The sequence below is a fragment of the Crocodylus siamensis genome, chromosome 1 (assembly GCF_052110815.1).
Source record: "Crocodylus siamensis isolate JL-2025a chromosome 1, ASM5211081v1, whole genome shotgun sequence".
In the NCBI taxonomy this organism is placed as follows: domain Eukaryota; kingdom Metazoa; phylum Chordata; order Crocodylia; family Crocodylidae; genus Crocodylus; species Crocodylus siamensis.
In genome coordinates this window covers 64,127,443-64,152,200 of record NC_143395.1, presented here as the reverse complement: position 1 = coordinate 64,152,200, position 24,758 = coordinate 64,127,443, and the positions used below count along the sequence as shown (strand labels likewise).

General features: G+C 44.0%; 1 protein-coding gene across 4 annotated transcripts in view; it reads right to left on the bottom strand.

The window, feature by feature from the left end:
• BCKDHB (branched chain keto acid dehydrogenase E1 subunit beta) overlaps window positions 1-24,758 on the bottom strand; it is a 311,484-nt gene that overhangs the window by 248,559 nt on the left and 38,167 nt on the right. For 3 of the 4 annotated variants that reach the window (XM_090035453.1, XM_090035443.1, XM_090035474.1), the window contains exons 4-5: window positions 2,813-2,946; window positions 2,095-2,250 (exon numbers count right to left, since the gene is read on the bottom strand). In XM_090035453.1, coding sequence (XP_089891579.1) covers window positions 2,095-2,250; window positions 2,813-2,946 — 290 coding nt within the window. Of the gene's footprint in view, window positions 1-2,094; window positions 2,251-2,812; window positions 2,947-6,597; window positions 6,758-8,800; window positions 8,822-24,758 lie in introns of those variants that run through there. The other variant, XM_090035464.1, reaches the window with a different exon arrangement.

Sequence of the window (24,758 nt, the reverse complement as noted above, 5' to 3'; positions counted from 1 at the left end):
TTGTGTGTAGGATATACTATTCACTCATTTCTTGTCAGCAGCCCTTTTTTGTAATCTATTTCAGCTGATAATATGCCCTTTACAATCTAGGAGACTTCTTATCAAAGGAAAGGGGAGATATCATTCCCTAGCTGGTAGGCTATGTAAACAACCTATAATGATATCCCTACGTATTCTTTAGCCAAGACATGTGGTTTTAAAGAGAGGGACTTGAAATAATCTTAGAATGACCTACAAAGCTTTTAAAGGTTACTTTCTGCTTTATTGAAGATAGATGGTCACATCCTTTTCTGATGAATGGGAATCAGTTTGATAGTATTTCTTTGCATGACAAAACAGTGATTGAAAAAGCAATATGACTGAAAACAGCAGCTTGTTTAAACTTCTGATTTAAGAAAGATAACTGTAGACTGAGAGGAAGATGGACTTGGGTTCAAGGAATTTATGTCCAACTGGCCATCTTGGGTGAAGAGCCATGACTTCTTGAGTGTGACAACTGGTTGATTTACCTTTCTTTTCCTGACTTTGCTGCATTCCCAAACTCCCTGCTTGAAGTTACGAATTTATTATTTTCAGCATTTCATTCTTTGTTGTAATGAGCAACTTTACTTGATCCCTGTACTTCTGTCTGGCTTTTCTTTATCATCAGACTGTTAATTCCTTTGAATCTGTACTCACCTACACATGCACTGCTTGGTTCTCCCTAGCAACAACAACAACAACAACAACTCAACATTCAACCCCTGGTTTAAGCTATGAAATGATAACCTAGAGGCCAGGGAGCACCTCAATCTCCTCCTCATGCACTCACTGAAAATGGTTGTACAGACAATTGTACACACTTCAATTTTGATTTGTTTTTTATGTCAAATGTGGACCAGGCATATTTCTTGAAAGCCCCTGGAACACTTCTGGGATATCATAATGTAACCTAATATAAAAACACAAAATGTATTCCCACCCTGACACAGCTGCAAACAATATAATGGCTTCCTTGAGGATGTGCTCCATGATTTTTCCATGTGCTTCCTTGAGGATGTGCTCCATGATATTTGGTTCATTTGTTTTGTTTTTAAGGGGAAGGGAGAGAAAGGTGTGGTAAGGATTTCCAGAAAGAAACACAATACCTAATCTGACGCTCATGAAGTACCAACGTCATATACAGATGATCAGAGAAAACAAGAAACAGCTGTGATTTTTTTTTAAACATCATATAAATGTGTCTCCTGCTTCAAAACCTATTACATTAATCAAACTATGAATCATTTCCTCAACACAAAAGACTGATGGTCATGTAACCCATGCAAAATTCAATTTGAGGAAAATGGAGAGCTAGCAAATAATAATCTCCTAGCACAGAAATACTGACTTAAACTGGTCAGTCCCACCCTCGTCCCTCCACTATGTGCATATCATAATGCACTTTTGAAATAAAGTGCATACAGGAGTTTGAAGTTGATCATTCTTTGCTTTCCTTCTCTAAAAGATATTGTCGTCTAGAAGCTGTGGATCTGAAACATTAAGAGATGTCTACAGTAGAAGGCTGTAACGCAATATTACAGCTGAGAACACAGATGCATAAAAATGCATAGCCAAGTCGCCAGTTACCATATACTGACCACAGTGCATATAACCAGTTTTTAATATGTCTTATAAGCAATACAGCACATTAATATAAAATGCCAGAACATTCACCTGGAATAACTTAAGATAGTACAAATGCTGAATATTTTAATTTCCAATGTTAAAACTACTCTTACATAGCTTTCAATTAATATATATCTATAATCTCTTTTTTAAAAATGATGTGCTTTATCTCTCTGCCAATTTGAATTCAATTTATGATTCAGGATATTTTAAAAGCCTTAGCTGCCTTTATTTTCCTTCTCTCTTCCCACCTGTCTGCAGAAATAAAATTGCCTAGATTCAAATGCCTAGGACTTAAAGTAACCCATAATGAGCCTCAAAAGCAGTGGTTAGTCTCTTTAACACAGCATTTAGTCTTGCTTGCTCAGATTGTTAGACAATATTAAGGCCTCCCCCCTTCCCCAAAAAACAAATAAAAACCAAAATAAACCCCCAAACTTACTGCACCTTTATTCCTGGACAGTGGGCAAAAAAGGCTTCTGGACTTTGAGAATGATATAATGCACCATGACCTACACAACCCCAAGGTGCTCGTATTGTGAGACTTCCACAGTTGAAGAGATCTCCAGAGCGATATCGATATTTTGCTGCTTCATTAACAATCTGCATAAGAGAGAAAAATAACCATTTCAAAAATCTTTTCTATATGTGATCAATATTAATGTCAACAGCATGTAAAATTATGTGTACAGAAACACACAGTGATCATCCCACAATGCTGATTTCTTTATAGTCAACAGCAAGGTATCCTGAGAATAATATGTTCTTCTTCACCTCTCTTCCAAAAACATGCTATTTTTCTAAAACAAAATGGTAGGAAGGCACTCCCTAACAATGGTTTGAAACAACATCCAACAAGAAGCCAGTGACAGAGCTGAAAACAGAATCCAAGCTTACTAAATCCCACTCTCATATCATTTCTACTGAACATGTTGTACCTAATCTCATATGGCTTTCTTTGGCCTACTCTTTTTGGCTTTTAACTTGACTCTTGTACATTTCCAGTTACCTCAAGCATATGTAAATGTCAGCAACACTCATGACTGTGAAAATACATGCAATTATGGGAGTAAAATCTTAATTTTGATGTTCACTTTCTCATCTACCAGTAGTATTATTTACATCATTTGGGTCCCTTAACTTCTCTAAAACCATCTAAACTAACCTGATCAAATGCTGGAAAAATGTAGTCGGCAAACTGGATTTCTGCAATGGCTGTAGCACCAGTAACTGCAACTCCGATACCAAATCCAACTATTCCTTGTTCACACAATGGTGTATTGAAAACTCTGTCTTTACCTGAAAAACAAGGAGAGCTTTTAATACATTAAACTGTAAATAGAAACACATTTTACTTTTTTTGTGCCCAAAATGATGCACCTCATTAAATCTCATACTTCTGTGCATATATGATTTCTATATACAAATAAAAATATAAATTAGGAAAAATTAATTAAATTTAACAAATATATTGGTGATGCACAGGAGTATAACTGTCTTTGTTCTTTGGTGGTTTTTTAAAGTGGGGGGATGGGGGAAGCAAGAGCTAAAATAACCTGCCCAAGCTCACAGTGGAAGAGCCAGTTATAGAAACCAGAACACATTATTTCCAGTCTTTTGTTCTAACTGCAAGAACACCCTCCCTTACATGCTGAGGTACTTCTGTGAAAACAAGTCAGATTGTCTGTTAAAGGAAAAGACTGAAGAGAAAAAAAAAAAGTGGGGAGGAGGGAAAGAAGAGAAAGCATTTTCTAATTCCTGAAGTGTTAAGTAAAAAAGTACTCAGAGCATAACAGGAATCACAGAACTGAAAGGGATTAGCCAGTTTATTAAGCTCAGTCCTCCATGAATCCTGATAATCACATACTAAGTATATGCCCAAAAGCTCCGGAAGAACATCGACCCTATATTGCAGCCACAAAACACCCCATAACAAACTTTGGATCTTTAGCATACATGCAAAAACATATAAATAGTCATTTTTGCTCATGGTTCTGTTTATATCTTCACTTTTTAAAGCTTCCCATTAGTTCCCCGTTCTCTACTTCATCAACTGCAAGCAAGCATAATTTGGCACTAGGGCCAGAAGTTACACACAAACCAATTTAAGTGATCAGAAACTGGTTTAAACCTGTAACAGAACAGAAGCTCACCCCTTCCCCCACTCCAGCTTATTGCTGGCTGGCTGCAACTGTGGACTACAAATCCCAGAGGTACCTGGAAGCAGGAAGAGGAAGTGATGAGCAAACTTGCAGACTCCTGCTGCTTTAATTTTGGACTGTAAATCCCAGAGACCTTGGGGGCAGCAGGAAGAAGAAGTAAACATACAGCCAGAGATCTATGCTTTAGTGCCCCCCAGCTTCTGGTCAGAGCCCCTGCAGGCATGTGGCTGCATTTCATGAATCAAAGGTAAATGCCTGTTCACTTCTGCTTCAATTTAATCTGTGCAGTTTAGACTAACCTGAAAAGATTGAATCGATTCAGCCTCAGGCTTTTTGACTGTCTGTACCTTGCCTGGGACTATCCCAGCATGAAGCCCTCCAGGTAACACATGGGGCAGGGAAGCAATCACAATTGTATTTTCACCGTACTGCACATTACCCCTATGCAATAAACAGAACTTCCCCAACTGATCCAAAAAGCCACTACCATCTCCTTTATCTCCCTTCTATGCTCAATTGTAAAAGCTTTGCAAAAATAAAATTTCACATTTTAACTCAATTCTTATGCTGACTCATCAGCTGACAAAGGTTGCGCAACTCTGCCGAGAGCTGCTGATTAGACTTATAGAAAACTTAAAAAAACAAAGAAACCCTAGCTGTTAGAAATAACTTTCATGAACTAAATAATTCAATAGTCAATCAGCCATCTAATCAGATGGTAGTACATTAGAAATCCTATGAACATCAGTTTCAAGAAAAATCTTTTTAATTTATTCATGAGCGTTTCTGTGGAACAGAATGCCAAGCTATCTACTTCTAGTAAAGGAAAAAACAAAAGCTTTAATAGTATCCTAGTGGGCTGAAAACAAAAATAATTATCCCTAAATGTATAACCAGACTATAATAACTCAGGCAGAACAGCACTGTTGTCATGCAGTTCTCTGGCTTGTCATCTACTTGCTGTTTTGAAAATGGCTGAAACCATTACTTTGTGTAATACAGTTCTCTGCAAGGATTTCCAAACTAATTTTATACCTGAAAGCATTCAGAATTACTAGCTCAAGGAGAAGAGCTGTAGACATAAAACCGTGGACATGCCCCATAGCCACCTCCCATTTATTGTTACCCATTAAGCTTCCAGAATGATTCAGTGTTATATCATGACACCAAGGCCCAGTGTTAGTAAATACGATAGGTGCTGTTACTATCCTGTTAAGTACTGATGCATTAAGGTTTTAAGTTATTTCAATTATAAAGGAAAAAAACAACAGTTTATGTAATGAGATGTAAAGAACGCATTGCCATACATAGTATTTTAAAAAAATAGATGCATTCTTTTGGGATCTAGTATTTTGAAATTACTTTACTCTTAGGTAGTTAAAGTTTGATCTTCAAAGGTGCAGAATATGCAAGTTGAGTCAACCCCACCCAGAATCGAGCATAAAGCTGAGGATACTATTGACCCTAAACTGTTACAAACAAAAAACACTCCCTCTAGGAACATGACTAAGATGCACATTTATTACTGGTACTTAACTGCCATCTGGTATTAACAATTGGTTACTGACAATCAAGGCCCCCCATGTTATTACTAGTGAGCTGGGCTACCCACAGCTTTCAGGATGCAGTACATCCCCATTATAAAGAACCCTGCTTATAAAACCTTTTGGCTTTTAACAATTCTCAACAGTGTGCACGGCTACACATGCATATTAATGCAGAACAGTAAACTCCAGCACTTATTGTGCTGGAATTTATTGCTCCCAGGCACTGTATTTACATGTGCCCAGGACTGCAGCATGCTGAGCCAGGTCAGAGCAGCCCCAGCTAGCAGGGGACCTAGGGGGTCAGCCTGCCAGCCCAGGGATGCTCTGACCCGGCTCATTATGCAGCAGAGGGGCTGGCTAGGGCATAAGGGTGCTCTGTTATGGGGCTAGCTGGCAGGCATCCCCCGTACTGAAGCACATTCGTGCTCTAGGCAGCTGCATCAGTGTCTACATGTGTAGTGCTACAGACTAAAAACTCCGCAGCAGGATAGTACTTGCATTTACAAGTACTACCCTACTGTGGAATTTATTAGTTTCCTGCAGCCTAATGTGTAGATGCCAAGTTGTTTACTGTGGAGCTAGTTAGTCTACTCTGCAGCAAATGTCCTGCGTAGATGTGCCCGGTATGAAGCAATTTTCTTATTATGAGGCAGAAAACTGACTAAACCTATCAGGGCAGATCCACAGAGAGTGCATTGGGTAGCTACACCTCTCCCCTTTTGGATTGGACCGTGCCACAGGAGCCTCTGGGGACTTTTTAAAGGCCCCAAAGCAGGTAAGAATCCCCCAATTCCCCTCCATGCTCAAAGGCATGTCCCTGTCCCCTTCCCCCCTTCCCCTCCCCTTCCCCAGTTCACCATTGCTGCTTTCCTCACTGCCCCTCATGTGGAGGAAGCTTCAAATCTGCTCCTGCATGCTCCAATCAGGTTGCATAGGGGCTGGGCTCAGCTGTAGCTCTACCAGCAGCAGCAACAGATGTGATGTGGGGTAAGGGAGACTCCTGCCTATCTGCTCCTAAAGTGTTGGCCAGGGTGGAGGAGTCCACCCCCCTCTGTCCACCACATCTGCTGCTGCTGTCACTGAGCCCAGGCCCCACACATCCTGACTAGGGCAGCAAGGGCCCTAAAGCTCCCCCACCCCTGGGACAGCAGTGGCAGGCAGGGAATGGAGAGAGGGAGGGGTGGGGAGGGGAGAGGCACATGCCTTTGTGCCCAGGAGAGGAAAAGGGGTAAGATTCTTACCTGTTTGGGGGACTTTAAAAAAATCCCCAGATGTTCCCATGGTGCAGTCTGTCCATACCAGTGGGTTGAAGAGGAGGCTGCTGGGAGCAGGGGATGCAGCCACCCCAGGAGAATGGGTGGCTGCTCTCACATCTCCCTTTGCCAAATCCTGGATCTGCACCTGAACTCGATTATAGCAGAGACACACTTTTTAATTAATTTTCCCCTGGTCTTATGGGAGGTTGTTATAATGAAGGTTGACTGTACTTTTAGTGATTTTATAGTCTTGCACAAAAGGTGGAGTATAAAGGAAACTTTCAAATACTTCAAGAGTTCTCTCTCCATTTTTAATGCATTATTTTCTTAACCTACTTGCCTAAACCTTCATGAATTCTACTTCTGTGTCTCACAACTCATTTCTTTTAAATCAGTTTTCAAACAAAGACTTGGGGTTAAATGACAAATATGTTGATTATTGAGCTGCTTTCTCTTCCAAAACTCATTACCAGGGGGCTTTTAGCTTTAGTATCCTTTTTTTGGAAAAAAGGCTTGAGCACAAGGATTTCTTACCGGTTAGAAGTTGTGGGGGGGGGGGAGGGCATTACATTAGAAATAATAAAATTAAAAGCATACTCTTTGTAATGCACACATGCAAAATATTACAATAACTAGTACAATAATTATAAAGGATTATTCATTTTAAAGGAAGCTAGATTGTTGGATGGATGTCTAGCAATTGGTCACACAAACATGATCTTCATCTGGTCAATTATGATAGCATTTTGAGATATGATAACTTTTTACTACTTGACAAAATTGAATTAATTTTGATTCCCAAGATAACATGCAAAATGATTTCAAGATGTGGATCTTTTGTAGCCTGGTACACATCAGAGAAAAACCATAGTTAATAAGCCTTAGTAAGTACAATGACAGAAAGTAGTCAATACCCAACACAATAGCAGAATGTCAATATTATCTAATAGCAGTTTGTGATTTAAAAGTGATTGGCATGTCTCAATTGCATTCCTAGTAGGCATATTTTTATGCACTTCTATTCATCAACCTTTAGTACTAACATAGTATTCAGCACTGTACACACAGGAAGATAGTTCCAGCCCTTGAAGAGCTTATATCCTAAATAGACACAAATAATGGTATGCAGTGGAAAAGCCCAGTGTGGGGAAGATTTACAAAGCAAGTTTCATTTATATTAATTCTCCATGCTAGAATGTGTATAAGAAAGTGAGTAGCAAAAAAGGTCACTTTGCTGGACTTCAGCTGGATTGAAAAAGCATTAGGAAGGAATCGCTTTTATACCATTCACAGTTGGCAACAGGGCAAAAATTTCACAGCCACAAATAATATTATACCTGTTCTGTGGATAAAGGACATCATTTTCCAGGGATATTAGTCAGAAGACCTTTCTACAAGGTTAAGGATCAATAAACCAGCAAGTGCACTGGGCCAGGAAAGTACTGCCAGAGCAACATGAAAGAACACAGTCTTGTCATTTATCGGATGGCAAGGCTATTTTAATAAAACAGTGTATATGAGAAACTGGAGGCAATTTATGCATTGTGCTATTCTGCCTCCAAAAGGCCACAAAGGCTGTTACAGTCACCAGGCTATAGGCATAACCACTCCTGATCTTTTTCAGTGCACTCCCTCAGCGCCTCACAATCTATTTTTCTGGGTGTGGTCATAAAATTCTCTTACTTTAAGACTGGGCTGTATAACTGTTTGAGCAAAGATGTAATACCAGTAGCACCACGTGACCAGGCAGCATTTCCTCTGCTCACCATATTGTTTTTAGCCAGATCCAAATCATTCATCTAGTTGCCTAAGTCTCACGTAAAGCTGACAGGACTAGGACAACTAGCTAGAGAAACTGGACTCTGAGTCTAGATATTCTGTGGAGAGGAGGGAGTCTAAGTTCTCAGTCCCCGATACCAAGCTTATTTTTATTCTTAAAATCACTGACTTCCTAATACAATATTGACACACAGTCCAGGGTGTAGGGGCCAGAATGTTAAACTCAACCCAAGGAGGTCTGTCTTACACATTCTCCTTCTGGCCCTGGGATTCTTGCATTCTTGACTACACATTGCCACAGTTCCCACAGATGTGATGGTGGCTGGCCACAAACTATATCTAAGGAGTCCATGAAAGATTAGTCAAAAGTACATGAATACCCATGCTTCCAATACAAAAGGGCCCGCACCTCCATTTAAAATTTCCAAAGGGGTCCACACCTCCATTCAAATTTGTTTTAGGGGTCTGCAAATGAAAAAAGATTGAAAACCACTGTTATATATAATATCCAGAAGTAAGGAAACATGCATTAAATATGAAAAAAGCATTTATTTGTGTTTGAATGTGACATCACCATAGCACATCTCTTCATCCATAAGTTCAAAATGTTCAGCAGAGGATCTCCCAGAGATCTGCCATGCTCCATGTTTTCATTTCCTTTATGTTCATCTTAAAACAATGATCACCTACTGCAATTCTTTCTATAACCATCTTCAAACTGGCTCCATCTCTACACCTGATCTGACAGAAATGCATAAGTTTGTTCCTCTCTGGATTTCCAACTGAGTGCATTTCTCTTTAGAGGTGTACCAATATATCAGTTGCCTATCAGATCAGCACCAATAAAAGGGAAATGACATTGTCTATTGGCTTTTTTGGGCTGTTGTAACCTATAATATTTACTGATAATTATGCCTTCTAGCTGGGGCCCCAGATGCCTGGGTTCCTTCTCATCTGCGGGGCCAAAGCCCCTGGACTCCTTGGTTCCCTCCCATGAGCCAGGGTGACTTTGAGCATGGAGCACCCAATCCAGATATGGGGGCCCAAGCCATTTTCCATCCCCAACCCCATCCCCTCACCAGCAGGCCAGGCTAGGCCAAGGTGGAGTGGAGCAGCTGGTGTGGCATGGACTTCAGGCTGGGGCCAGGGTGGGTCCTGTAAATGGTGCTGAATACTGCAGAAATATAACTGGAGAGGGAAGGGGCAGGTGGAACTGCCCAACCTGGCCTGGCCTGCAGTGACCAGGGATGGGGGTCTGTGCCCCAGGGACCATGGGCAGAGCCTCACAGGAGCTGAGGCAGCCGCTACCCCTCCACTGTATCCAGCAAGGTCCTCTCACGACCCCTCAGCTGCACTGGGTCCTGCTCGTCCCAGGGTCACGTCAATTCAGCCTTCCACACAGGGCATGGGGGTTTGCCCTGCCCCAGGCACTGGCAGCACAAAGAGTGGAAGGGGCCCTTCCACCCACTGGAGTCCAGCTCCCAGGGCCTGGGGTCCAGCTACAGAGAAGGAATGACCTGGTTTCTCCAGCACTGCAATGGTCCCATGTCCCTGCCCTGGGCAGAGGGAGAAGAGCAAAAAGCCAGGCCCTACAGAGTCAGAAAGGCTCATGCCTTCCCCCTCAGGCCTGCTGGACAGGCTCAGGCAGATGCCTCCAGGCCAGAGTTCAAGGGCATCATGTGGAAGAGCAGGATCTGAAGGGCTCCACACAGCGAGTCACAGGCACTGCTGGGCAAACCACACCTACTGCAGCTGGCCTGGGCACTTTTACACATGCTTCATGGGTGAGAGGGTGGTGCTTTAATGACAGTAGTTGTCAAAGCCCCTCTAATCAAAATGCCACAGTATCTTATGCATCAAAAGGTGGCAGAGGCACTTGAACTAAAGTTCATTGGACGCTAAGTTCACGTGTCCCCACCACCATTTTTCAGCATGCAGACACTGATATACGAAATGCAGGAGGCTGCTGGAGCATACCAAAAAAAGTTTACTTATGTCAGTTGTTTAAAAGGCCTTGTATTATTACTAAATATCAGTTATCAAATTGACATCAGTCAATATGGTTGGTTAATAATTGGTTATCAGTATTGGTAATTGGCCAAGAAAATCTTTATCAGTACACCTCTAATTCTCTTCAATATTATTTCTAAATGTTTCTTCTTTTCCATAATAGAATCATAGAAAATTAGGGTTGGAAGGGACCTCAGGAAGTCATCTAGTCCAACCCCCTGCTCAAAGTAGGACCATCACCAACTAGATCATTCCAGCCAGGGCTTTGTCTAGCCGGGTCTTAAAAACCTCCAAGGAAGGAGATTCCACAACCTCTCTGGGTGCCCTGTTCCAGTGTTTTACTACCCTCCTAGTGAGAAAATTCTTCCTCTAAATTTCCCTTGCTGCAACTTTGAGACAGTTGCTCCTTGTTCTGTCATCTGCTACCACTAAGAACAGCCTAGCTCAATCCTCTTCCAAAACTTCTTCAGATAGTTGAAAGCTGCTATTGAATCCCCTCTCAGTCTTTGCTTCTCTAGATTAAATAAGCGTAGTTCCCTCAGACTCTCATAAGTCATGTGACCCGACCCCTTCACCATTTTTCTTGCCCTCTGCTGCACTCTATTCAATTTGTCTATATCCTTTCTGTAACGAGGGACCCAAAACTGAACACAGGACCCCAGATGTGGCCTCACCAGTGCTGAAGAGGGGAATAATCATTTCCCTTGACCTGCTGGAAGCCCACACACCAATACTGCCTAGTAAGCCATTATCCTTCTATGCAGCAAAGGCATACTGTTAGCTCATATTCACCTTATTGCCAACTGTAACCCCAGGTCCTTTTCTGAAGACCTGTTGCCCTGCCAGTCAGACCCCATCCTGTATTGGTGCTCAGGATTGTTCCATCCTAAGTGCAAGACTTTACACTTGCCCATGTGGAACCGCATGAGATTTCTCTTGGCCCAGTCCTCCAATTTGTCTAGGTCACTGAATCCTAGCCTACCCTCCAGCCTATCTACTACTCCCCCACAGCTTGGTGTTATCTGCAGACTTGCTGAGGGTCTATACCATCTTCCAGCTTGTTGATGAAGACATTGAACAAAACTGGCCCCAGGACCAAACCCTAAGGCACTCAACTTGATATCATCTGCCAACTAGACATTGAGCCATTGATTATTACCCTCTAAGCCTGATGATTTAGCCAGTTTTCTATCCCCCTTGCAGTCTGTTCATCCAGCCCATACTTCCTTAGCTTGCCTGGGAGAATGTTGTGGGAGACCTATCAAAAGACTTGCTAAAATCAAGGTACACCACATCCACTGGTCTCCCTACATCCAAAGAACCAGTCATCTCATCATAGAAGGCAATCAGGTTGGTCAGGCATGAATTCCATTGGTGAATCCATGCCAATTGCTCTTAATCATATTCTTCTCCTCCAAGTGCTTAGAATTGGCTTCCTTGAGGATATGCTCCGTGATTTTTCCAGGGACTGATATGAATTTGACCAGGCTGCAGTTCTCTGGATCCTCCTTTTTCCCTTTCTTAAATACAGGCACTATGTTTGTACTTTTCCAGTGATCCAGGAACTCTCCTGATTGCCATGATTTTTGAAAGATACTAGCCAGTGGCTCTGAAATCTCATCAGTCAATTCCCTCAGCACCCTTGTGTGCATCCAATCTGGCCCCACATATGAAAATGTCCAGCTTTTCTAAATAGTCCCTAACCCTTCTTTTCCCCACCACTGTTGGCTACTCACCTCCTCCCCAAACTGTACTGACAAATGCAGTAGTCTGGGAGTTGACCTTGCCTGTGACAAGTGAGGCAAGAAAGGCATTGAGCACTTCAGCCTTTTCTGCATCCTGTCACAAGGTTGCCTCCCCCATTCAGTAATGGTCCCACACTTTCCAGCTCCTCCTCTTGCTATCAATAGGATTGTAGAAACCCTTCTTGTTACCCTTCTTGTATCCCTTGCTAGCTGCAACTCCAATTGTAGTTTGGCCCTCTGGACTTCATCCCTGCCTGCCTGAGCAATGCTCTTATACTCCTCCCTAGTTATTTGTCCAAGTTTCCACTTATAAGCCTCCTTCTTGTGATTTAGTTTACTGAAGATTCCTTGCTAAATCAAGCTCATCTTCTGCCATACTTACTAGTCTTCCTGCGCCTTAGGATGGTTTGTTCCTGCGTTCTTAGTGAGGCTTCTTTAAACTACAGCCAGCTCTCCTGGACTCCTCTGCCCCCCTGTCTGGCTTCCCAGGGGATCCTGCCAATGAATTTCCCTGAGCGAGTCAAAGTCTGCCTTTCTGAAGTCCAGGGTCCTTACTCTACTGCTCTCCATCCTTCCTTTCCTCAGGAGCCTGAACTCAATCATTTCATAGTTGCTGCTACCTAAGCTGCCATGCCACTACTACAGGGGTTTCCAACCCTTTTTGGTTGTTGTACCCCTGGTGGCTAGTCAAGAAGCAGGGAGTCCCCCGTGACTGACTGATGAGTGGGGGTCCCCCAGCAGCCAATCAGCAACCAGGGGGAAGTCACCCATGCAGTGCACAGCAGCAAAACCAAAAGCACCAGTGGCACACAACACCGGCAAAAACAAAAGTGCCAGTAGCGTGTGGCGGTGCAAGCAGCACAAAGTGCTTGCGGCCCTGCCCTCTGTACCACTGCCACATGTCCCCTGGGGCCTTCCCAAGTACCCCCAGGGGTACACATACCCCCAGTTGACAACCCCTGCATTACTACATTCCCCACCAATTCATCCCCATTTGGAAGCAGCAGGCAAGAAGACATGGCGCCTAGTTGGCCACTCCAGCACTTGCACCAGGAAGTTGTCCCCACTCTCCATAAACTTCCTGGATTGCACTGCTGTATTGCCCTCCCAGCAGATGTCAGGGTGATTGAAGTCCCCCCATGAGAACCAGGGCCTGTGATCAGGAAACTTCCACTAGCTGTTTGAAGAAAGCCTCATCCACAACTTCTTTCTAGTCTAGAGGTCTACAGCAGACACCCACTACAGCATCACCCTTGCTGCTTCCCCCTCTAACCTTAATCCAGAGACTGTCAACAGGCCTATCTCCAGTTTCATACTAGAGCGCTGAGCAATCATATGGCTCTTTTGCATAAAGTGCAACTCTTCCTCCTCTTCTCCCCTGCCTGTCCCTCCTGAACAGTTTGTACCCATCCATGACAGTGCTCCGGTCATGTGAGCTTCCCACTAAGTCTCTGTTATTCCAATCACATGATAGTTCTGTGACTGTGCAAGGACTTCCAATTCTTCCTGCTCATGTTCCAGGCTCTGTGCATTTGTGTACAGGCACTTAAGGTAACTAGTCAGGAAGTATGAGAACACTTGTTGCCCCTGTTGCAAATCCAAGACAAATCCAATAATTTTGTCAACATTGTGTCTCAACATTTTAAGACTTCCTTCCTGCCACTTTGAGGGGCAGGATTAGGATTCAGAATGACTTTGATAAACTGGAGAATTTGTTCAAAATTAATCAAATTAAATTCAATGAGAACAAGAGACACGGAGGGCAGAAAAATCAAGCGCATAAATACAGACTGGGGAATGACTGGCTTCAGTAGTAGAGAAAAAGACAAGGGAACCATAAAATAAACGAGCCAACATTTTGCTCTGGTTGCAAAAAAAAAGGCCAACAGCAGATTGGGCTAAGTGTGACTTGCAAATCAAAGAAAGTAATTTTCCTTCTCTAATCAGTACCAGTAAGGCCTCACCTAGAGTCCTGTGTCCAGTTTTAGGCTCTCCACTTCAAGAAAAAGGTGGACAAATTAGAAAGAATCCAGCAGAAAATGTCAAAAATATTAGAGTTCTGAAAAATGTGGTTTACAAGGAAAAGAAGAAAAAATTATAACTGTTTAGTCTGAAGAACAGATTATAACCTGAAGGATGATTATAAACAGGATGATGATAAACTATTCTTTGTGGCCCTATGGACAAGAGGAGCAATGGTCTTAAATTCAGCTTGGGAAATTTAGGTTGGATATTCGGAAGACCTTTCTCACTATGCCAATGGCTAAGCATTGGAATGGGCTAAACTGAAAAGTGATGGAATCTCTATCCCTGCACGTTTTTAAGAGCAGCATAGACAGATACGTGATTTGGATGGTTTAATCAAGAATGATCTTGTCCTTATCAGGGCGTTGGACTAGATAACCTCTTAAAGTTACTCCAATCCTAATTTTCTATGATTCTAAGAGACAATCATAAAGGGTAAATGAAGTGCTCCATGTAGAAAGTGTTCCGTTTTTCCCTTTGATTAAAACCTAGGATTTCCAAAATTAAAAGCATGAGCTTAAAGGACCAAGTGCTGTAGATAAGAACACTGAATGGCTTGCATCGTCTGTGAACCAAATAGAGAAGACAGGTAATATAATCCAGAGAGGAACCCATAATTTAAGTTAGGTACTTTTAAGATTTTACTCATGCAGTCCAGTGTCACAAAAAGTACCATCCCCCACTTACAAATTCAACTTGGATCACAACTGATCTTACTGTCCTATTCTCAGATATATATACTTGCAGTTTTGTTTAAAAAAAAAAAATTAAAAGTAACACTGAATACAAATAAATCTCTTTTTTGAAATGAAGAAAAGTCATTTCACTAGGAAAAAGTAGTAAATAATTTCCACTATAAATCTACTTAAAGATTTTAAACCTAAGTCCCAGACACACATACTGCTGTAATTTTTCACTTGTATTTTATACATGAAAATTATTAAGAAGCCTAATATATAATAGTTAGTCTAACATTCAAAGGAATAACACTACAACTTCTTTATCACTTCTTGAGGCACAAAATGGGGCAATCATTTTAGCAAGAGACAAGCTATTAATTTGCATTTCCCTTTGCAAGCTATTTACTCAACAAGTGAAATTTAAAGTCAAGCAGACTAGAAAACTATAGCCACTTTGTCTTTTCATCTTTCTTCATTTATATGGAAATGAGATGATTCCTAAAAGATCTCTCTTCCTGCTGCCTGCGTCAACCAAACAACGACACATAAATTCCTCAGGCTGACTCCTGACGGCAGGGGAAGGCAGTATCCCTACATTATCTGAAGCTATGTGCGTCAGCCTCCAAGGAAGATGTTACGCTGCTGTCAATTTCAATTAACCTGTCTAACTTTATAACCCACCCTAGCTCCAACCATCTGAACAGGTTTGTGCCCTTTTCCAACTAGCAGAGGAAACAATATGACAAACAAAGCTATAATAAATAAATAAATAAGTAATTTCTCCCTACTATAATCACTTGTGAATAGTGCTAGCTATATGTCCAGCAAGTGAATAGGTACAGCTGGAAAACCTGTTTAATAAAGTAAAGTTTGAAAGTTACAAGAAAAAAGAACATGCATGATTAACCATATATTTTGAATTGTGCGTCTCACCAGAGCATGATCGAACCACGCAAGGCTGACCCAAACAGAAATTTTCTTGCAATGTGACAGCAACGGAAATCAGTATGACAGCAACATACATCAGTATCCACACTTCTTTCTTCATGCCCTTGTCCCTCCAGGATAAAAAAAAATTGAAAAGCTTTATAGGTACATAGCTCATAGGAAAGAAGAGCTGGAAGGGACCTCATAAGGTCACATAATCCATCACCCTGCTTAAGCCAAGATTCCACCAAACTAAACCATCCCAGGAAAATTTTTATCTACCCTGCTCTTGTGAGAAGCAAGGAATTTTTAGGGTGGTATCATTTATTGGACCAACTGCATAGCTGGGAGAGAGTAAGATATGCTTTCAAATGCAAGAGACCAGAATGAGAGGCTCTTGCATTCAAATGCTTATCTACCTCACCCACCTATGCCTATGTAGTTGGTCCAACAAGGTGATATCAGCTTAAAAATCCTTGCCTCTCACATAATTCCTAGACCCTCACAGCTACATTATTCAGGGATCCTGGTTTTCTCTGATAAAAAAAAAAATATCACAAATTCTCTGATTTAAATTTTAATAACAGATTTTGGGATTTTTAAGCCCCCCAAGCCCGCCTCCCAAGCCCTGCTGGTGTCCCTCACTCTCCCCCAAGGCCTTCCCCAGCCCTGCTGGTGCCCCTCACTCTCCCCCCAAAGACCACCCAGCTTTTCTGGTGCCGCTCACTCATCCCCACAATATGCTAGGCATACACTCAATCCCATTTTCTAAATCATTAATATATTAGGCCATTTTTACATATGTAAGTACCACAGCACCGAGTGCTTTGAAAAGCACCCAGCATGGTGCTTACACTTACACTTTCATAAGCGGTGAAATGCACATCAGCACTGAAAAATGGCAGTAGCATGCTTGTGAAGTAAAACACATTGGAAGTGCTTTAGTTCAAAAGCACACTACGGCCATTTTTGGCACACTGATGTGCATTTTGCCACTTATACAACTGCATGTGGCGCAGTGCAGTTCACCTCAGCTCTCGTGTGGAGCACACTTGATTAATCTTGAAGATAGGCTGCAGATACAGGTGGACCTAGACAGGCTAGCAAGTTGGTTGGATCAGAATCAAATGAAGTTCAATGCCAAGAAATGTAAAGTATTCCAGCTGGGGACCAAAAGCCTCCTACACATCTACAGGCTTGGCAACACCAAACTGACCAGCACCGTGAATTAAAAGGACCTGAGGGTAATAACAGACCACAGTATGAACATGAGCTGGTATTGTGACGCTGTAGCCAATGGGGTAAATAATACCCCGGCAAGCATCAATCGATGCATCTCCAGCAAAACTAGGGAAGTGATTCTTCCACTCTACCAAGCATTGGTGAGATTTCAACTGGAGTACAGGCAGTCCTCGGACTTACAACACAATTGGTTCCTGAAAACTGCATCTTAACTCGAAATGTAACTCAGAACCAATTTTCTCATAAGAAACAATGTTATAAATGGGGGATTCGTACAAAAAAGTATGTGTATAAATGCCTTTAGACACCAGAGCCATGGCAAATTCATAAGGAACCTGACTTGATGTCCCAACTAGCCTGAGGCATTGGGCTACTCACTAAGCACAATGATCCAAGTAGTTATGTATCCAATGGGGCTGTGCAAAGCTTCGGTACCTGATTCAATTCGGCAGAGATTTGACCCAATTTGGTGGCCAAATCTCCGAATCCAAATTGAATCAGAGGACCATTTAAATTTCTCTGAATTGAATCAGAACCCTCTGAATGGATTTGGAGAGATTCGGAAAGATTCGGTGATTCAGACATAGACACCACTTTAAATGTTGTTTCTACATACCTCTAGGTAGCAGGCGGCTAGTGAATACTGCGACGCTAAGGTGCATGGAGTGTCCCACAGGAGTGCAGGGGGCTCCCCAGCGTGCTCAGCAGTGGACCTGGAAGTGGACCAGAAGCACTTCTGGTCCACTTCTGGGTCCGATGGGGAGCGTGCCCCCCCCCCGCCCCCCTGTCCAGCTCAGCGACTCTTGGCTGGAGTCTTCTCAAGAGTCTTGGCTGCAAGTTTTTCTGGAGTCTTGTCCACTTTCTTAAAGAAAGTGCCTTCTGGGGCTACAACCAATCCCCCTGCAACCAATCACCAAGCCAATGTGGTGTGCCCCCCCTCCCACGTTCTCCCTGGTGGCCCCAGAAGTGGATCAGAAATACTAGGCCAGTGAGATTCCATGGGTCAGTCGTCTGGCTGTCAGACCTCTCGGACTCCAAGAGGTCTCACACTCAGCCCGCTTCTTAGGGACTTTGCAGATCATTGGATTTAGATCACTAGTTAGCTGTTATGGGTCCAGCCGCCCTGCACTTGGGCAGGAAAGACTGCTGGTTTAGATGATCCCAGCAAGATGGGAGTCAAGACACTTTTGAAGAGTTTTCCTTATATCTAACCTGAAGCAATCCTCAATTAGCTTGTGCCTATTATTTCTTGTCCTCACTTGGGAGGCCTTGGTGAACAGATGATCCTTCAGGCCCTGGTGTATGCCCTTTCCTGGGGCCTTGAACCCCACACTGGGTCCCCAGAAACCTCCTCCACCCCCATAGTTCCTTCCCAAACCTCCAGACTGCTCTAGATGTTATTTTCCATGCTGACCTTTCAAAGCTGCAGCCATCCTGCTCAGGGAATATTCTCTTAGAGGCTACCAAGATGTTAATGTCAGCTCTGCTCAAGACCTGGGCTTATAACCTGTCCAAACCCAGCCCTCCTTCTGGGTCAGATGACTTAACCATCAAGCCTTGCCTCACCTGCAGGCTTTCTGAGTTAGGTGACTCCATAGTTAGCCCTGGCCCTACCTGCAGACTGCTTCACGGGCTGCCTGACCTCTTAAAGTGGCAGGTGCCCTAAGCATTCTGCCACAGGCATGTTTATATGTGCAATTAATGCACATAAATAAACTCCAGAGCTTATCGCTCCAGAGTTTATTGCTCCTGGATGTGCCATTTGAACATGCGCCCAGAAGCAATAAGCTCCAGAGTTTATTCATGCACAGCTCATTGAGCTGGGTTGGAGTAGCCCCAGCCGTCAGGCTGAAAGCCAGGACTGCTCCCCTTAGCTCAAAGTGCTGTGGAGGGGGTGGCTGAAGCACAACGGTGCTTCAGTGCAGGGTTAGGCAGCAGGCAGCCCCTACACTGAAGCACCCTCATGCCCTAACCAGGTAGGGCACTGTGTACACATGCACTACTGCAAAGTATTTTACTCCACAGCAGGATACTACTTGTATTTATAAGTACTATCCTGCTGCAAAGTAAATTTGAATTAATTTATTCCAGCCTAATAGGGGCCCACATGTAGATACACAATGTTTACTGTGCAGTTAATTACCCAACTGCGCAGTAAATGTTTCATGTAGATGCTCCCAGTCACCCAAATTACCTTTCATCTTCACATTCTCAACCAATTCCTCCCTGTGTATGAGTAGAAAGTTGAGAAGATTCTTTCCCCCCCACCCCCAATTGGCCTCTCTACAATCTATATCAAAAAGTTATTCCCAGCACACTCCAGGGATTCATACCTGTTCTCCAAATGGACAGCCACAGGTCTGGAGGACTGCTTCCATTTTCCACATTCCAAACTACCTTTGTCATCTTTCTCTTCCAATGCCTTCTCTGGCTGTCCCTCTTCCATGATGCTGGAGGTCTCCGTGTACATCTAGTCAATGCAGGCCTCACACTCATGGACGTTTCTAGGCCTATCCACCTCCTCCTCTTACCTGATTCTCCAATTTCCACCAGGAGGTAGCTCTCACCACAAGCACTCTCCCACCTGGCTGTTCCTGGCATGGACATGCAGGCCACAGTCTCTGTAAAGCCAGACCAGAACCTGGGTGGAAGTCTTGATGTTGTCAGTGGCCATGCCCGGACATAGCATGCACAAGTACAGGCAATGGAAGAGCTTACGGTGATAGGGGAATTGGCACTGAAACATTCTGTGGTCATCCTGTTGCTTTTCTCTCTAGCACCTTCTTTTGCTGCTATATCCTAGAAAAAAAAATTCCTCTTCCTTCTTCACTTGTTTCTATTCAAGAAACTTATAGGAAACGAAGGGGGAAGAAAATGTCTTGAACGACTCCCCAGTCAACTCCCACTCTAACTCGCCTGTTTCCTGGCCTGTTGCCCTGTGCTGCTGTGATCTGGCAACCAGAGCCTTTCTACTTATGCAAGACCCACCTCCTGGTTCACACTGCAGTTACCCACAATCAGGTACAATCAGTACACACAGCAATGCAGTCATGCCATCTAAGCTTCCCACTTCATCCAATTTCAAAAGCTAAATGCCTTGATCAGCACTTACAGAGACTGACAAAGAGAGATTAACAGCACTAACCTATCTAGGGTTACCATAATCCAGGTTTGCCTGGACATGTCCTCTTTTTGGGTCCTCCCTCCCATCTCCATCCGGGTTGTTTTTTAAGATATCAGCAAATGTCTGGGATTCTGCTCTGTCGCTGCTTTCCCAGCACTTCCTGGATTACCCCAACAAGGAGCAGCTTGGGGATGAGGGGAGAAGGGGAGAGGTATCATGTGCATCTGCTCACAAGCCCTGGCAGCTACAGGCAGTTAAGGCCAGGGCTTGGGGCGGGGGGGGGAAGGGAGGGAGTTGCCTGCCTGCCAGCACTACCGCAGCAGCAGGGCAGAGATGTGCCTGCCCCTCCAAAAGGTGAGGTGCCTGCCCCTTAGCAGGGGAAGGGAGTGGAGGGGGTTCTTCAGGAGCAGCAGGGAGCTGTGTGGGCAGCAGGGTTGGGGGACAGGGGCACAGGGCACAGACAAAGCCAGGGGCCTGCAGGTCAGGATTGAGGAACACCAGCATGGTCTGGGGGGCAGGGTACTGTAGATCAGGAGTGTGGGGCAAGCAGTAGGGCTGGGGGGCTATGGCTTGGGAGTGAGGGAAGGGGCAGGGCATGGGCATATCAAGCCGCCCCACCCATTACTCCCCAGGTGTCCTCTTTTTTTGAAACTGGAAATATGGTAACCCTAAACCTGTCTTCAGTCAGTACTGAACCAGTGCCCTAAATTTAGAGGGTATCACTAGAAAGTATTACTGTCACTGTGCAAGTAAAACTTAAAAAACAGAAGGATTGACCAGTAATAGCAGCTCTATAAATTGTTAGAAGTCCAGTGTAGCAAGTGTGGAGGAGGTTTCTGGGGACCCAGTGTGGGGTTCAGGGCACCAGGAAAGGTCATACATCAGAGCCTGAGGGATCATCTGTTCACCAAGGCCACCCAAGGGAGGACAAGAAATAATGGGCACAAGCTAATTGAGGATTGCTGCAAATGTAGGAGTCCAGTGACAGAACCAGAAGACGACCATTTTAAGCTGCATAAGGAAAAACTTCTTTACTGTCTGAAACAGACTCCCCCCAGAGGTGGTGCAAGCACCTACACTGCACACTTTCGAGAAACATTTGGACATTTATCTTGCTGGGATCCTTTGACCATAGTTGACATCCTGCGCCTTGGGCAGGGGGCTAGACACGATGATCTCATGAGGTCCCTTCCAGCCCTAATGTCTATGAAATATATAAAATCTGGAGACGCTCCAATGTGGATAAGTACAAAATTGAAATGCTAAAGTTTTGGCTTTACTTTCATTAGTTTCCTCCCATCCAATTAGAAAAGTCCATTTCTAAATCATAAAGCATTTACATTTTGAAGTTTAAATCAAGTACCTTTGTTTAAAAGGATAAACAAGTGATATTGTGTTATTAAGGAGGAGTAGAGTTTCCTTATATTTTTATATGTACCTAACTGTTTTTCTGTCTAGAGATAGGTTGTTCTTCTATCTTTTTCCCTGGTCATTTCTTTCAGGGAGTAGACAAGATTACTGAGATTCATTCCAGATACAGTCAAAGACTTCTATTTTTATTGATAACTTCAGTCTTAGCAGTAATTTAGAAAAGAATAATTACTTATAGGTTTACTTAAAACTAACATGCAATAAAATAAGAAAACATTATTTAGTATTTTCCACGTTCTTGTTTGAAAACGTTTCATGCCTATAAAAGCAATGTTGTTTATGAATTTTCATTAAGTTCACCGCTATTCTTTAAACTCTGTTCAATGTTTATTAAATATTTATACATTTTAGGCCTTTGTTTTCCTGTTTTTGTTCTCCATTTAAGATTTCCTAGTCCTTAGCTCATCCATATAAAATACAAGGAAACTTGCCTTTGTGATCTAACTTCTCTGTGAACCACATGACAAGCAGGAGGAACTCACCCTCCTGATGGCTGACACCAGCCCGGACGTAGTGGGGATCACAGAAACGTGGTGGGACTCTACGCATCACTGGGCAGTGAATGTCAAGGGCTATAGGTTGTACAAGAGGGACAGGATAGGAAGGAGAGATGGGGGCGTGGCACTCTATATGAAGGAGGAATACACATCCTCATTAATTAGCAAGGTGTCAGAGGAGGGGCACTCTGAGGTGCTTTGGGTTAGAATACAAAGCAGTCAAGGGTAAAAAGACTTAACGGTGGGAGTCTACTACAGACCTCCCAACCAGGGAGAAGAGCTTGACCAGGAATTCTTAGGTCAGCTCACAGAGGTAGTGAAGGCTAAAGATGTGGTAGTCATGGGGGACCTGAACTTCCCGGATATCTGCTGGGAGGAGCAGTCAGCCAGTTCTCACCGCTCACGTCGGTTCTTAAACAGAGTGCAGGACCTCCGTCTAACCCAGGAGGTGCACAGCCCCACCAGGGAGGACACCTTGTTGGACCTAGTGCTGGCCATGGGTGATGACCTGGTGAGGGGGCTGCGGGTGCTCGACCACCTAGGCGACAGCGATCATCGCCTGCTGGAATTCACCATCCAGCGCAAGGTGGCAAAGGCATGCAGTAAGGCAGCAGCCCTAGACTTTAGAAGGGCAAACTTCAACGAGCTAAGGAGGATAGTTGGGGATGCACTGAGGTCCCAGAGGGGAGGGGAGGGGAGGCAGATGTCCAAGGAGAGTGGTTGCTCCTTAAGGAGGTGATCCTCCAAGCACAAAGGAAGGTAATCCCAATGAGGATCAAAGGGAGCAGGAGAGCACACAAGCCTCCATGGCTCACCAAAAGCATCCGGGAATGTCTCCTTGCTAAAAAGGAGGCGTATACCCAATGGAAAGAAGGGTTCATCACCAGGGAGGACTATTCTGCAGTCACTCGGGGTTGTAGGAGGGCAGTTAGGAAGGGCAAGGCAAAGATGGAATTAGGACTAGCTTCTCAGATTAAGGACAATAAGAAGTCCTTTTTTAAATACATAGGGAGCAAAAAGAAGGTCCCAGGTAACGTGGAGCCCTTGCAGAACGCGTTGGGAAATTCGGTCATCACACCAGACAACAAAGCTAACATGTTTAACGATTTCTTTGCCTCCGTCTTCCTAAGTAGGGACCAAAACAGCCACCTCCCTGCTGGGGCCCCCCTTGGGCCCCAGGGGAGGCACACCTGGGCCAAAGGTTAGCGTGGAACTACTTAGGGGGCTTCTGGAGGGGCTGGACGTGTTTAAGTCAGCCGATCTCCACCCTAGAGTCCTAAAGGAATTGGCCGAGGTCATTGCAGGACCCCTGGCACGGCTCTATGAGCACTTGTGGTGCTCTGGTGTGGTCCCAGAGGACTGGAAGAGGGCCAGCATGGTTCCCATCTTCAAAAAGGGGAGGAAGGAGGACCCAGGAAACTATAGGCCAGTTAGTCTTACCTCAATCCTAGGCAAGCTGTTTGAGAAAATTATGCTGGCAGGTCCTGTCAGACCAACCTGGTGGCCTTCTATGATCAGGTTACCAGATCATTAGATGCAGGGGTAGCAGTGAACATAGTCTTCCTGGACTTCCAGAAGGCATTCGACACTGTCTCTCACCCCATTCTCATTAAGAAACTAGAGGACTGTGGTGTCGACGCCCACACAGTCAATTGGGTCGCCAACTAGCTGGAGGGCCACACCCAGAGGGTGGTAGTGGATGGGTCCTTCTCAACATGGAGGGATGTGGGCAGTGGGGTTCCACAGGGCTCAGTCCTCGGGCCCGCACTGTTCAACATCTTCATCAGCGATTTGGATGAGGGGGTAAAAAGCACCCTGTTCAAATTTGCTGATGACACTAAGATGTGGGGGGATGTTGGCACACTAGAAGGAAGCATCAGGCTTCAATCAGACCTAGACAGGCTACAAGGGTGGGTGGATGTGAATAGGATGGGATTCAACAGAGACAAGTGCAAGGTGATGCACCTGGGGAGGAACAACCGGTACCATACCTACAGGTTGGGGAACTCCTCTCTTGTCAGCATGGAGGCGGAAAAGGATCTTGTGGTCATCATTGACTCCAAGATGAACATGGGCCGGCAGTGTGGGGAGGCAGTCAGGAAGGCCAACAGTACCTTGTCATGCATCCACAGATGCATCTCAAGCAGGTCCAAAGAGGTGATCCTCCCCCTCTATGTGGCACTGGTCAGGCAGAAACTGGAGTACTGCATCCAGTTCTGGGCACTGCACTTCAAGAGGGATGTAGACAGCAGAGGGCAGGTTTAGACTAGATATCAGGAGGCACTACTTCACGGTCAGGGCGGCTAGGATCTGGAACCAACTTCCAAGAGAGGTGGTCCTGGCTCCTACCCTGGGGGTTTTTAAGAGGATGCTGGATGAACATCTTGCTGGGGTCGTTTGACCCCAGTATTATTTCCTGCCATGGCGGGGGCTCAGACTAGATGATCTACTCAGGTCCCTTCCGACCCTAGAAACTAAGACACAGTATTTCAAAAGCCCCAATTTAAAAAGATCTAAAAGATAATATGCGTATTTCCATCAAATTTACTCATTTTTAAAATTCCACTAGTTTTATTTTTATTTTCAATTTATGACGCTTTAAAGCACATTTGATAGTAGTGTGACTTTTCTGTAAGAGGGCAAGCAAATGCTTTCTCTTTCTCTCTGCAAGGGTTACTCCACCAAA